We start from the raw sequence: 15,398 nt of genomic DNA, 5'->3' as shown, positions 1-15,398 counted from the left end.
CCAAGCAGACCCCCATTTTGATTATGACCCCCAAGCTGACCTCAGATCAGAACCCAAAGTAAATTACCTCTCTCAAGCAGACCCCAGATCAGACCCACAGGCTCAGACCAGACATTAAAAAACAATTAACAATCAACATACCTCTCCTACTCTGGCCACTGTCACTGCTCCTCACAGCTACACTCTTCTAGTTCAGCCTGCCGCATGCTGTTCTATGCCCCGACGTGCACAGCGTGAGGTCACCAGCGCGCCAACGTCCTCACCCTGTGCGCACTCACAGCACAGCGATTGCCGAGGAAAACCCGGAAGCAGTGTGTTTTAATAACTTGTCAGTTGTGTGTGTGTGTGTATATATATATATATATATATATATATATATATATATATATATTATAGCAAACAAAATATGGAGGCACACTGTTATACATGCAAACAATAGAACAAGGGATTAGAGATTATTACAGATTACAGTGGTACTATACCTGCTATACATGAGGGCTTCTAAGCAGAGCATAAATGTAGCTGGTTCCTACACTGCCCTGAACATTGTAGACTTACGTTAGGCCCAGGAGAGACAGTTCTGTTAGTGTTAGGTACCCATCTCCAGAAGCCACCTTGACGTTGGTAGATGGGCCCAACACATGTGATCAAAAATTGCACAAAGATCTTCCATTTTTCATGTATAGTACCACTGTAATCCAGAATAATCTCTAATCTCTAGTTCTTTTGTTTGCATGTATAACAGTGTGCTGCCATATTTTGTTTACTGTTTGTATGTTAGCTGTATGGACGTGCCTCTGTGACTTTGGATGTGTGAGCAATATCGCTTGGGGACACATGGTGGCACTGCCCCCCCAGATGTGGTTTCCCCCCCCCCCCCCTCCTTTTTCTTCATATTTCTCCCCTGTTGATTCCCCCTTCCATTTGTGTTTCTGTGGTTCTTACGGTACCTGGATTGGTTTAGCTGTGTTTAGGAGCAATGGTTACCATCCTGTTTCTGGGGCAGAACATGGTGTTCTCTTCCAGAATTGGTGTTCCAGGTGCCAGTGGTGGCCTATATAATCCAGTGATCTCAGAAATTTGAAGACTGAAGAAGAAGCTGATCTGCTCCTACCCTTCCTTTTTATTTGGGCAATCTATTTTTTATTGTCGTGGGGTTTATTATTAGGGTGTTGGTCAACCAGTTTATGCTGGGTGGACTAGTTTAACATTAAATCCATTTTGGAATTTTATATATATTGTGATTATTCATGATTTACCGTATTTTTCGCCCCCATAAGATGCATTTTTTTGGGGGGGAAATGCCACATTATGGAAGCGCTCATTAGTACAAGTGGACCAGGAAGTGGTGAAGGCTTTGTACTCACCGCTTCCTGGTCCTCGGCTGTTGGCTGTGAAGGCTGCGCACGGCGTGAGGGCGCTCTGTGACCTCACGCTGTGCCCGTCAGATCACAGCACAGCCGACAGCAGGAGGAAGAGGATCGCGGGTGGTGAGGAGCGGCGGCGTCCAGGAGCAGGAGAGGTAAGTGTTTTTTTATTTTATAAAACATGAGGCTACTGGAGCCATAATGAGAGGCATAAGGGCCGATGTGGGGGGTGATGAGAGGCATGGGGCTCTTATCAGAGGTCTCATTGGGGGTCATTTACATTGGGGTCTGAACTGAGGTCTTATTGGGGTCATTAACATTGGGGGTCTGATTGGCGCTGTCAGCTGGGGTCTGATTGGTGGTCTGACCTGAGGTGTAATGAAAAATATTTTTTTCTTATTGTCCTCCTCTAAAACCTAGGTGCGTCTTATGGGCCGGTGTTTCTAATAGGGCGAAAAATACGGTAATTATTTTGGGTTTGAATATACAGGGAGTGCAGAATTATTAGGCAAGTTGTATTTTTGCGGATTCATTTTATTATTGAACAACAACCATGTTCTCAATGAACCCAAAAAACTCATTAATATCAAAGCTGAATATTTTTGGAAGTAGTTTTTAGTTTGTTTTTAGTTTTAGCTATTTTAGGGGGATATCTGTGTGTGCAAGTGACTATTACTGTGCATAATTATTAGGCAACTTAACAAAAAACAAATATATACCCATTTCAATTATTTATTTTTACCAGTGAAACCAATATAACATCTCAACATTCACAAATATACATTTCTGACATTCAAAAGCAAAACAAAAACAAATCAGTGACCAATATAGCCACCTTTCTTTGCAAGGAAACTCAAAAGCCTGCCATCCATGGATTCTGTCAGTGTTTTGATCTGTTCACCATCAACATTGCGTGCAGCAGCAAACACAGCCTTCCAGACACTGTTCAGAGAGGTGTACTGTTTTCCCTCCTTGTAAATCTCACATTTGATGATGGACCACAGGTTCTCAATGGGGTTCAGATCAGGTGAACAAGGAGGCCATGTCATTAGATTTTCTTCTTTTATACCCTTTCTTGCCAGCCACGCTGTGGAGTACTTGGACGCGTGTGATGGAGCATTGTCCTGCATGAAAATCATGTTTTTCTTGAAGGATGCAGACTTCTTCCTGTACCACTGCTTGAAGAAGGTGTCTTCCAGAAACTGGCAGTAGGACTGGGAGTTGAGCTTGACTCCATCCTCAACCCGAAAAGGCCCCACAAGCTCATCTTTGATGATACCAGCCCAAACCAGTACTCCACCTCCACCTTGCTGGCGTCTGAGTCGGACTGGAGCTCTCTGCCCTTTACCAATCCAGCCACGGGCCCATCCATCTGGCCCATCAAGACTCACTCTCATTTCATCAGTCCATAAAACCTTAGAAAAATCAGTCTTGAGATATTTCTTGGCCCAGTCTTGATGTTTCAGCTTGTGTGTCTTGTTCAGTGGTGGTCGTCTTTCAGCCTTTCTTACCTTGGCCATGTCTCTGAGTATTGCACACCTTGTGCTTTTGGGCACTCCAGTGATGTTGCAGCTCTGAAATATGGCCAAACTGGTGGCAAGTGGCATCTTGGCAGCTGCACGCTTGACTTTTCTCAGTTCATGGGCAGTTATTTTGCGCCTTGGTTTTTCCACACGCTTCTTGCGACCCTGTTGACTATTTTGAATGAAACGCTTGATTGTTCGATGATCACGCTTCAGAAGCTTTGCAATTTTAAGAGTGCTGCATCCCTCTGCAAGATATCTCACTATTTTTGACTTTTCTGAGCCTGTCAAGTCCTTCTTTTGACCCATTTTGCCAAAGGAAAGGAAGTTGCCTAATAATTATGCACACCTGATATAGGGTGTTGATGTCATTAGACCACACCCCTTCTCATTACAGAGATGCACATCACCTAATATGCTTAATTGGTAGTAGGCTTTCGAGCCTATACAGCTTGGAGTAAGACAACATGCATAAAGAGGATGATGTGGTCAAAATACTCATTTGCCTAATAATTCTGCACGCAGTGTATTTATGGTGTGTTTTAATAAAATTATTTACATTACCTTTAATAAACACCTCAGCCTTATTCACCAATTCTTAGTCTCATATATATACACTTGGTGTGCGGGGCTTGTGCTACAATGTGATTTACTCACATAACCACTTTCTTAGCTGTCCCTGGCTTCATCCTCTTCTGTGCAGGTGCTGGGACTAGTTCACCGACTGTCCAATGCCTGTGGTCACCAGAGTAAAACACAAGACCACTGCCTTTTGCTTCCCATGGGCGAGGTGTCTGTGGTGTGTGTGTGTGTGTGTGTGTGTGTATATATATATATATATATATATATATATATATATATATATATATATAAATTACTGCTCAAAAAAATAAAGGGAACACAAAAATAACACATCCTAGATCTGAATTAATTAAATATTCTTCTGAAATACTTTGTTCTTTACATAGTTGAATGTGCTGACAACAAAATCACACAAAAATAAAAAAATGGAAATCAAATTTTTCAACCCATGGAGGTCTGGATTTGGAGTCACACTCAAAATTAAAGTGGAAAAACACACTACAGGCTGATCCAACTTTGATGTAATGTCCTTTAAAACAAGTCAAAATGAGGCTTAGTAGTGTGTGTGGCCTCCACGTGCCTGTATGACCTCCCTACAACGCCTGTGCATGCTCCTGATAAGGTGGCAGACGGTCTCCTGAGGGATCTCCTCCCAGACCTGGACTAAAGCAACTGACAACTCCTGGACAGTCTGTGGTGCAACGTGACGTTGGTGGATAGAGCGAGACATGATGTCCCAGATGTGCTCAATTGGATTCAAGTCTGGGGAACGGGCGGGCCAGTCCATAGCATCAATGCCTTCGTCTTGCAGGAACTGCTGACACACTCCAGCCACATGAGGTCTAGCATTGTCTTGCATTAGGATGAACCCAGGGCCAACCGCACCAGCATATGGTCACACAAGGGGTCTGAGGATCTCATCTCGGTACCTAATGGCAGTCAGGCTACCTCTGGCGAGCACATGGAGGGCTGTGCGGCCCTCCAAAGAAATGCCACCCCACACCATTACTGACCAAATGCCAAACCGGTCATGCTGGAGGATGTTGCAGGCAGCAGAACATTCTCCACGGCGTCACCAGACTGTCACGTCTGTCACATGTGCTCAGTGTGAACCTGCTTTCATCTGTGAAGAGCACAGGGCGCCAATGGCGAATTTGCCAATCTTGGTGTTCTCTGGCAAATGCCAAACGTCCTGCATGGTGTTGGGCTGTAAGCACAACCCCCTCCTGTGGACGTCGGGCCCTCATATCACCCTCATGGAGTCTGTTTATGACCGTTTGAGCAGACACATGCATATTTCTGGCCTGCTGGAGGTCATTTTGCAGGGCTCTGGCAGTGCTCCTCCTGTTCCTCCTTGCACAAAGGCGGAGATAGCTGTCCTGCTGCTGGGTTGTTGCCCTCCTACGGCCTCCTCCACGTCTCCTGATGTACTGGCCTGTCTCCTGATAGCGCCTCCATGCTCTGGACATTACACTGACAGACACAGCAAACCTTCTTGCCACAGCTCGCATTGATGTGCCATCCTGGATAAGCTGCACTACCTGAGCCACTTGTGTGGGTTGTAGACTCCGTCTAATGCTACCACTAGAGTGAAAGCACCGCCAGCATTCAAAAGTGACCAAAACATCAGCCAGGAAGCATAGGAACTGAGAAGTGTCTGTGGTCACCACCTGCAGAACCACTCCTTTATTGGGGGTGTCTTGCTAATTGCCTATAATTTCCACCTGTTGTCTATCCCATTTGCACAACAGCATGTGAAATTGATTGTCACTCAGTGTTGCTTCCTAAGTGGACAGTTTGATTTCACAGAAGTGTGATTGACTTGGAGTTACATTGTGTTGTTTAAGTGTTCCCTTTATTTTTTTGAGCAGTGTATGTGTATATATATATATATATATATATATATATATATAACACAAAGAAATAGCAGCAGCACTACTTAGCTGATGGAGCTGGGTGCACAAAATCCTCTGGCCTTAGGCTGTCAGGTCAAGTTGTAATAGATTTTTCAAAGAAGAGGCAGCACTCCAAGGTACGGTGAAAAAACGACCCTCTTTATTTCCCCTGTGCAACGTTTCAACTGCTCATTGCAGTCTTTCTCAAGCATAACAGTGGTGTCACAGCATTTACATTTATACCCACAATGCTTAGTGGGTCAATTAACACAATAATTGATAACAATATAGTCAAAATCGAATATAAAAACGTGAATTGCAATAAGATATTATCATGATCGAAAATATAACATGTGTATCGGTCACAATCTTTACATACATCGTGCAGTTTCATGAAAATCACAATTCCATAGATCATACCAAGTACATAAAGTGCCTTGTGCTTTGTGCCCAATTAGAGTGATCACCTGTGTATATTAATTACGCGGTACAAGGCCGCATGGTTAAAAACTTACATAGTGGAGTGTAACGATGGCAGGCATCTCGGCGTCCCTGTAGCCTCACCGCGCATGCCCGGTATCCTGGATACCGATGTACACAATGGGAAGACGCAACCGGAAGTGTCGTCAAACCCAATGCGCACATCCGCATCCCGGCGCCAACCCCACAGCCAACGCAATGCAGGGCAGCACCTCCCTGTCCGGCCTCCCGATCACATAACTTTGGCACGTGAATCGTTGCCTGGCAACCAGGAAGTGTTTACCCTCAACACTACGCCACCTCCGGGGTCGATCAGGGCCCGGCCGTGAAAGCTATATCAGGGACAAATTAGTTGGAGAATGATAAAGTCATGCACACTATTCTCATGGTTATAGTAAAAAACTGAAATGTAAGGATATATATAAAAAAGCAGGATATCAAATCGTGAATATCGGAGGATTTTTTGTACTCCTTAAAGGGGACACCACATATATTGTTTAATTTTGTTTTTATGGAGAAAGGGGGGTATGGTCCATAAGGATAAGCCACACAAGTGACCATCCCCATAAACCCGAAAGCCTGCGGGGCGCAAAATGTTGTCCACACCCCGCAACCCCACATGCTTTCTTCTACCCTCCATGCATCTCATATAGCCATGACTTCCTCCATTCACGACTTATCCATTTTTTCTTTCAATGTGATACCATGATTCAATTGTGTGCCCCATTCTCCCATTCCAAACTTATGCTGCCAAGGCGACCGCCATCATTCTCTTCCACCATGGAAATAACTTGAAGAGTAAATATATCACTTTAGGATCCAAATAGTCCTAAAAGGAGAATAAAAGGAATAATTAAATATAATTTTGACACCAAAGGTGGTCACATAATCAATTTGGCGGACTGAAACCCCACACAGGCGCAATAGGACCCAGTTTACATGATATTCCACTTAAAGTCCACATTCAGACCCTTAGGTTTGAGCGACTGTAGGCGATGTATTCACCGCAGTTCCCGTTGTTTAAGGGTCACTGTACGGTCGCCACCTCGCCTACCCCTCTGTACCTGGTCTATAATAATACACTTAAGGTCTTTCTCAGTGTGTCCAAACTCCACAAAGTGTTTAGGGACCGGTAGGTCCAATCTTTTGCGTCTTATCGAGAACCGGTGGTTATTTAACCGCGTTTTCATGTCACATGTGGTCTCCCCCACATAGAGGAGACCACACGGACACTGCAACACGTAAACAACAAACGTGCTATCACACGTCAGATAATGACGAATGTCATATTGCACTCCGGTTCCCGGATGTGTAAAGACATTACCCTTGATCATGTAGGTGCAATTCACACATGAAAGGCACGGGAAACATCCCGTCCTCCTTGCACCAAGAAATGTCTGCACCTTCTTTTTAATAGGGACATCGGCTCTCACCAATCTGTCTCTCAGGTTAGTGGGTCGTCTATAGGATAAGAGAGGGGGTCTCATTAATTTCTCAATCTTAGGGAAATTACTCTGTAGGATAGGCCAGTGTTTTTTTAAAACACCAGCTATATCCTTACTTTGTTCAGAGTAAGTTGTTACAAACGGGATCTGTTCAAATTTTGGTCTTCTCTTTTCCTCTTCCTGTGGATACTGAATTCTCTTCAGATGTCTCGCTAGATTTTTTTGCGGGTATCCCCTCTGTCTAAACTTCTTGACCATTTCTCCATACCTGACAGGTAGGTTTTTTGGGTCCTGTACGATTCTCCTCACCCGCAGTAATTGACTGCGTGGTAGGGAATCAATACATGCTCTAGGGTGGCAGCTTTCATACCGCAATAGCGTAGTCAGTAGATTTGGTGAAGATGTCCGTAGACAATCTCTCACCAACAATAGATACCATTGTGTCGAGAAACTGAACCTGTTTATCGGAGTGTGTTAATGTGAATGCAATCTCACTGTCCATCTCATTCAGATAGCAGTGAAACTGTTCCAGGGATTCAATGTCCCCTCGCCAAATGAGGAAGATGTCGTCTATGTATCGCCACCACCCCAGTACTTGACTGAAGTGGTGGGACACATAGACAAGATCCTCCTCAAGTGACGCCATGAATACATTTGCATACGTGGGGGCCACATTGGACCCCATTGCGGTCCCACGCAATTGCAGAAAAAACTGCTCCCCAAACATAAAATAATTATGTCTCAGGACCAGATTCAACAGTTGAATGATGAAGTCACAACACACTCCTGAGTAGTCACTATGTTCCAAACATCTTCTAACTGCATTAACTCCCCGCTCGTGGTCTATGGAGGTATAAAGACTGGTGACATCAAAAGATGCCACCAAACATCCGTCAGGCACTTTTACTGAGGCAATCTTTTCCAAGAAATCCTCAGTGTCCCTTATATAGGACTTGGTATTAATTGCATAGGTGCGGAGTAAGCGGTCCAAAAAGATTGAAACATGAGAGCAGATCGAATCAATGCCCGACACAATGGGTCTCCCAGGGGGATTCGTCAAGGACTTGTGTATTTTTGGCAATACGTAAATCATTGGTGTACGTGGATTCTCAATGAGCAAAAAGTTATACACGCCCTCATCAATGATCCCATGATCACGTGCCAAATCCAAGACATTTTTGATTTTTTTGATATACTCAAATTTTGGGTCCCCTGGCAGTTCCCTATAGACATTCTGGTCATTCAGCTGTCTTCTTATTTCACCCATATACCAGGACGTGTCCATGACAACAACCGCACCACCCTTGTCGGCTGGTTTTATGGTGAGGCTGTTGTCATGGCACAATTCGTCCAAGATTCTGATGTCAGTTGAGGTCATATTAGGATGTTGCAGAGGTGTATCATGGACCCTTGATTTCAGTCCACTAATATCCAATGTCACAGCCTTAATAAATGTTTCAACCGTGTGATGGTTAATCTGTGGTATGAAATCACTCTTGGGAGTCAGATTAACCCGTCCCAGAGTGAGCTCAGACCCATCAGTAATAGATCTATGGTCAGCCGGAGGTGGATGTTCAGAGAACCAAATTTGTAATTTGATATTCCTGAACAAACGCTGCATATCCACCTCAAGCTGAAACCAATCGACCCTTGTAGAGGGGCAAAATGACAAACCCTTTGACAATAAGGCTATCTGTGCATCAGACAGTGAGACTGAAGACATATTTACCACAGTTTATCTCTACCGCTATTGCGGTATGAAAGCTGCCACCCTAGAGCATGTATTGATTCCCTACCACGCAGTCAATTACTGCGGGTGAGGAGAATCGTACAGGACCCAAAAAACCTACCTGTCAGGTATGGAGAAATGGTCAAGAAGTTTAGACAGAGGGGATACCCGCAAAAAAATCGAGCGAGACATCTGAAGAGAATTCAGTATCCACAGGAAGAGGAAAAGAGAAGACCAAAATTTGAACAGATCCCGTTTGTAACAACTTACTCTGAACAAAGTAAGGATATAGCTGGTGTTTTAAAAAAACACTGGCCTATCCTACAGAGTAATTTTCCTAAGATTGAGAAATTAATGAGACCCCCTCTCTTATCCTATAGACGACCCACTAACCTGAGAGACAGATTGGTGAGAGCCGATGTCCCTATTAAAAAGAAGGTGCAGACATTTCTTGGTGCAAGGAGGACGGGATGTTTCCCGTGCCTTTCATGTGTGAATTGCACCTACATGATCAAGGGTAATGTCTTTACACATCCGGGAACCGGAGTACAATATGACATTCGTCATTATCTGACGTGTGATAGCACGTTTGTTGTTTACGTGTTGCAGTGTCCGTGTGGTCTCCTCTATGTGGGGGAGACCACATGTGACATGAAAACGCGGTTAAATAACCACCGGTTCTCGATAAGACGCAAAAGATTGGACCTACCGGTCCCTAAACACTTTGTGGAGTTTGGACATACTGAGAAAGACCTTAAGTGTATTATTATAGACCAGGTACAGAGGGGTAGGCGAGGTGGCGACCGTACAGTGACCCTTAAACAACGGGAACTGCGTGGATACATCGCCTACAGTCGCTCAAACCTAAGGGTCTGAATGTGGACTTTAAGTGGAATATCATGTAAACTGGGTCCTATTGCGACTGTGTGGGGTTTCAGTCCGCCAAATTGATTATGTGACCACCTTTGGTGTCAAAATTATATTTAATTATTCCTTTTATTCTCCTTTTAGGACTATTTGGATCCTAAAGTGATATATTTACTCTTCAAGTTATTTCCATGTTGGAAGAGAATGATGGCGGTCGCCTTGGCAGCATAAGTTTGGAATGGGAGAATGGGGCACACAATTGAATCATGGTATCAGATTGAAAGAAAAAATTGATAAGTCGTGAATGGAGGAAGTCATGGCTATATGAGATGCATGGAGGGTAGAAGAAAGCGTGTGGGGTTGCGGGGTGTGGACAACATTTTGCGCCCCGCAGGCCTTCGGGTTTATGGGGATGGTCACTTGTGTGGCTTATCCTTATGGACCATACCCCCCTTTCTCCATAAAAACAAAATTAAACAATATATGTGGTGTCCCCTTTAAGGAGTACAAAAAATCCTCCGATATTCACGATTTGATATCCTGCTTTTTTATATATATCCTTACATTTCAGTTTTTTACTATAACCATGAGAATAGTGTGCATGACTTTATCATTCTCCAACTAATTTGTCCCTGATATAGCTTTCACGGCCGGGCCCTGATCGACCCCGGAGGTGGCGTAGTGTTGAGGGTAAACACTGCCTGGTTGCCAGGCAACGATTCACGTGACAAAGCCATGTGATTGGGAGGCCGGACAGGGAGGTGCTGCCCTGCATTGCGTCGGCTGTGGGGTTGGCGCCGGGATGCGGATGTGCGCATTGGGTTTGACGACACTTCCGGTTGCGTCTTCCCATTGTGTACATCGGTATCCAGGATACCGGGCATGCGCGGTGAGGCTACAGGGACGCCGATATGCCTGCCATCGTTACACTCCACTATGTAAGTTTTTAACCATGCGGCCTTGTACCGCGTAATTAATATACACAGGTGATCACTATATTTGGGCACAAAGCACAAGGCACTTTATGTACTTGGTATGATCTATGGAATTGTCATTTTCATGAAACTGCACGATGTATGTAAAGATTGTGACCGATACACATGTTATATTTTCGATCATGATAATATCTTATTGCAATTCACGTTTTTATATTCGATTTTGACTATATTGTTATCAATTATTGTGTTAATTGACCCACTAAGCATTGTGGGTATAAATGTAAATGCTGTGACACCACTGTTATGCTTGAGAAAGACTGCAATGAGCAGTTGAAACGTTGCACAGGGGAAATAAAGAGGGTCGTTTTTTCACCGTACCTTGGAGTGCTGCCTCTTTGAAAAAAAAAAAAATAAATAAATAAATATATATATATATTAGACATGGATGGGAAGCTGTGGACTTTCTGACCAGCAGATCAGGTGAAATATAAGCATGCTCTTAGTTTATTGTGCCACAGCATGTGGTCTATAGTCATTTTGGAAATACTGTCATGAAGTGGCCAACCACTTTAAGGAGATAACCTCTTTAACAATCATAAAAAAAAACATTAAATTAATTATGGAAATGTTCTGATTTCCCTGATATATTCTTATTGTTTGATCTTTTCAGGTGGTAGCGGTGGCTGCCAGAGATCTGAACCGTGCCAAGCAATTTGCCCAAAACCATAACATACCAAAAGCCTATGGTACATATGAAGAACTTGCCAAAGATCTAGACATTGGTGAGTGGTGAAATCAGTTTATGGTTTACTGTTAAATCTGATGGTATGAAAAAGTGGGAACAATTCTGGTCACAAGCTGAGAAGTGTGACCTTTAGATGTATAAGAGACTTTTCTACTTGTCTTGCATCTAACAGCATGTTATTATGGGTGCTATAGAGCACCTACATCTCATTTCTAAAGGCCCAAGATAACATTAAAAGGGTTGCACTGTCCCACCAGAGTACTAAACGATCCTCCATTGGCCTAAGCTCTGACAATAATGGACCCTTAATAAAACAGGGCCCTTAAGGTCTTATATACACAGAGTGGGCCCGCAGAATCATTTTCTCTGTTGGGTACAAGGGACTTCAGCCCTTAATCCCTTTATGTTGCAGCAATTTTTCTTTTTCTTTCTTTTTTTCATCCCTGCTTTACATACCCTTTCTGCCATCATGACATACATGTTTGTCAAATGTCAGGAGGCAGTTACAAAGGATGCCTGTTTTGAACAAACCCTTTTTTATTAGAATGGTAAAATGATCTTAGGAAATCCCTCTGCTAGGACCCCATCAATCAGCTCTAATCTTTTGAAGAACCTAGAAACAAAGGTTTGATTTCCTTTCAGTGGCCAAAAGAGTGTCCTTATGGTGTCCTCTGGCCAATAAGAACTGATATACCATATTTTTCAAGTTTATAGGAAAGTGCAGCAGACTGTGCTTTCCAATATAGAAGGCCACATATACTGTGTAGTATTTTTCTTTTCCAATGGGATCCAATGGATGATGATTGCCATTGTATGGTGATGGATGATCGATGCCACTTTATAGCATCCGTCACAAGGCAATGTCAGGCATATATGTCCTGAGCATCCTGATGATAAAGTCGAATTTTAAAAGGATTGTCCCATAAAAAATATTCTGCAGTTTTCAAACCAGTATCTGGAAATGAATACTTTTGTAATTGCATGTAACTTTTTTAATATAAGCAGAGCTTAAGACCATCACCATGAAACACATATTCTCATCTGCTTTTGATTTTAACTTTGTTATTTCTGTCTTAGATGTTGTTTATGTTGGGGCCATTCATCCTGTCCATAGGGATTTGGTTCTTCTATTTTTTAACCATGGAAAAAATGTCTTATGTGAAAAACCTATGGCCATGAATCTTACAGAAGTTAAGGAACTCACCTCAGCTGCAAGGAAACACAATGTTTTTTTAATGGAGGTAAGTTTGTCCATTCCCTATCTTCTGTATGACCATGACTAATTTCCTACATTGAACCATACTGTAGTTCTCTGATGCACACATGTAAATCACGGTTGGTGAATCTGTGAGGGTGATGCAGATAGAAGGGCCACTGTGACTGTCACCCAAGGGTACAATTCTGTATAACTTCCCCTCTCTCATATAGGCTTTCTGGAGCCGCTTTTTGCCTGTCCATGAAGAGATCCGTACCCTGCTCCATCAGAAAGCTATTGGAGAAGTAAAAGTTGTGCGGGCAGAATTTGGAGTAAATTTGCTTAATGTTCCTCGGGTAGTGGAAAAGGAACTTGGTGGAGGAGCACTTCTGGACATTGGCTGTTACTGTATACAGTTTACCTCAATGGTATTTAATGGAGAAAAACCAGAGTCTATAACTGCCAAAGGATTTCTGAACGACACTGGTAAGCTTCTCTCGCAAGTAAATTGTCAGAACTATAGACTAGTAAATTCTAAGTCATACATTCAAGGCCAGGATGAGGTAGTTCGGCGCCCTAGGTGGAGCAGGCAAATTGCGTTCGTTCCCCCTAATCAATTTATAGTGACCCTACTTCCTAATAAAGAGATTAAAACACATTTAAAAGAAGCAGTCAGGGACAGATCCAGTAATTTACAGGTGACATCTCCACGGATTTCAGTTGTTTACTTTACTTTTCTTCTCCATTTAGTCCAGAACATCACGAAAAGTCTCTGCCACATAAGAAGACACCAGTATTAATATGCGGCACATGGTAGATGGGGGGGGCTGGTGAAGATTCTTCAAATCAGCTACCAAATTTATACAGGTCACTGTCATCCTGCTGCTCCTCCCAATACCGTACCCGCTGTGCTCCCCCCATGTCCACAAACTATATACTATCAGAAATAACACTGCCATACAGATAGTCCTCCATAGTAATAGTGCTCCCAGACTGCCCTCATTAGTAATAGCGCCCTCAATAGTAATAATACTTCCAAAGAGTGTTCCCATTAGTAGCAATGTCTACATGTTGTGTCCAATAAAAATGCCCCTACAGTACCCCTAGTAGTATTAATATAGCCATAATGCACCCAATATTTGTAATGACCCTCCTGCAGTGCCCCCTGTAGCTCTAATGCCCCCTTACAGTTAGAACTCCCCTGCAGTGTGTGTGTGTGTGTGTGTATATATATATATATATATATATATATAATATATATATATAATCAGTCGTGGCCAAAAGTTTTGAGAATGACACAAATATTAGTTTTCACAAAGTTTGCTGCTAAACTGCTTTTATATCTGTTTCAGTTGTTTCTGTGATGTAGTGAAATATAATTACACGCACTTCATACGTTTCAAAGGCTTTTATCGACAATTACATGACATTTATGCAACTTCTGGGCCAATTCCTGACTGATAGCAACCCATTCTTTCATAATCACTTCTTGGAGTTTGTCAGAATTAGGCTACTTTCACACTAGCGTTTGACGGATCCGTTTGAAGGGCATTTCAAACGGATCCGTCAATAAACTGACTAAACGGAGCCAAACGGAAGCCATTCAGACGGATCCGTTTGTACGGATCCGTCTGCTTTACGGATCCGTTTGTCACGTTGGTTTCCGTTTTGTCATCCGTTTAGCGGATCCGTTTTGGAAGGAAAAGTATCTTTAGGTTCCATCTTCATGTATTCAGATCTATAGGGTTTTAATGCTCCTACATTTCTCCAGGGCTATCTTGTTGAAGTTCCAAAGCTGGTCCGGCTTTGATAATGGACCACACCTTTTGGACTCTTGTACATGACTACATGCACTTAAAGATGTATAGTGTTCGTTAGAGGGCCATATGTCCCTGATCGTCATTGATCGTGCGTACAGGAGTACAGAGCATCATGATGCTGACCATGTTGTGCCGCAAACTGGGCTATTGTCCCGCACTCATATGATCTATTAGTGCAAGACTATATCCCCGCGGGCAGCTCAACTTGCACAGGATGATTGTACACTATGATGCTGTGTGCTCTCGTGCGCACGATCAATGCCACTACGGGACATATGGCCCGCTCACGGACCGCATGTCTCTTGGGGCATACAGTCGTGTGCAAGAGGCCTTAAAGGGGTTTTCTCATCTCATACAATGGGGGCATACCACTTTAAGATATACCTACATTGTCTTATAGGTGCGGGTCCCACGGCTGGTACCCTCACATATATTGAGAACGAAGCCAAGAAAGTAGATGAGGTCGCACTGTGCTGCCGCCCTCCATTCACTTCTATGTGAGAGGCGGGGATTAGCGTTTGGTGGTGGACATACCATGGGAAATGTGTCCTACAGCAACAGTGCTCCCCGCTCCGTTCTCGATATAGGTGCGGGTCCTACCAATGTTTACCCACACCTATCAGACAATGGGGACATATTCAAGTGAAATCCCCCCATTGTCTATGTGAATACCCCTTTAAAAACTGTATGTCCCTTGCGTGTCCCTTGTGGTAATCACACTGGTTATATTAGCGTCATCAGGAAATCATTAAACGTTAAAATCACAATTTATTAATGAATTCCTGATGCTCATGGACCGTGACTCCCACAAG

The 15,398-nt window shown here is 43.3% G+C and overlaps 1 protein-coding gene across 1 annotated transcript in view; it reads left to right on the top strand.

Moving 5' to 3' along the window:
• LOC121001904 (trans-1,2-dihydrobenzene-1,2-diol dehydrogenase-like) overlaps positions 1-15,398 on the top strand; it is a 79,403-nt gene that overhangs the window by 31,963 nt on the left and 32,042 nt on the right. The window contains exons 2-4 of the mRNA XM_040433146.1: positions 11,497-11,608; positions 12,649-12,812; positions 13,000-13,252. Coding sequence (XP_040289080.1) covers positions 11,497-11,608; positions 12,649-12,812; positions 13,000-13,252 — 529 coding nt within the window. The remainder of the gene's footprint in view (positions 1-11,496; positions 11,609-12,648; positions 12,813-12,999; positions 13,253-15,398) is intronic.

The sequence above is a fragment of the Bufo bufo genome, chromosome 1, assembly GCF_905171765.1.
Source record: "Bufo bufo chromosome 1, aBufBuf1.1, whole genome shotgun sequence".
Taxonomy (NCBI): domain Eukaryota; kingdom Metazoa; phylum Chordata; class Amphibia; order Anura; family Bufonidae; genus Bufo; species Bufo bufo.
The sequence above is the reverse complement of the archived record's forward strand: the minus strand, read 5'-3'. Positions and strand labels throughout refer to the sequence as shown.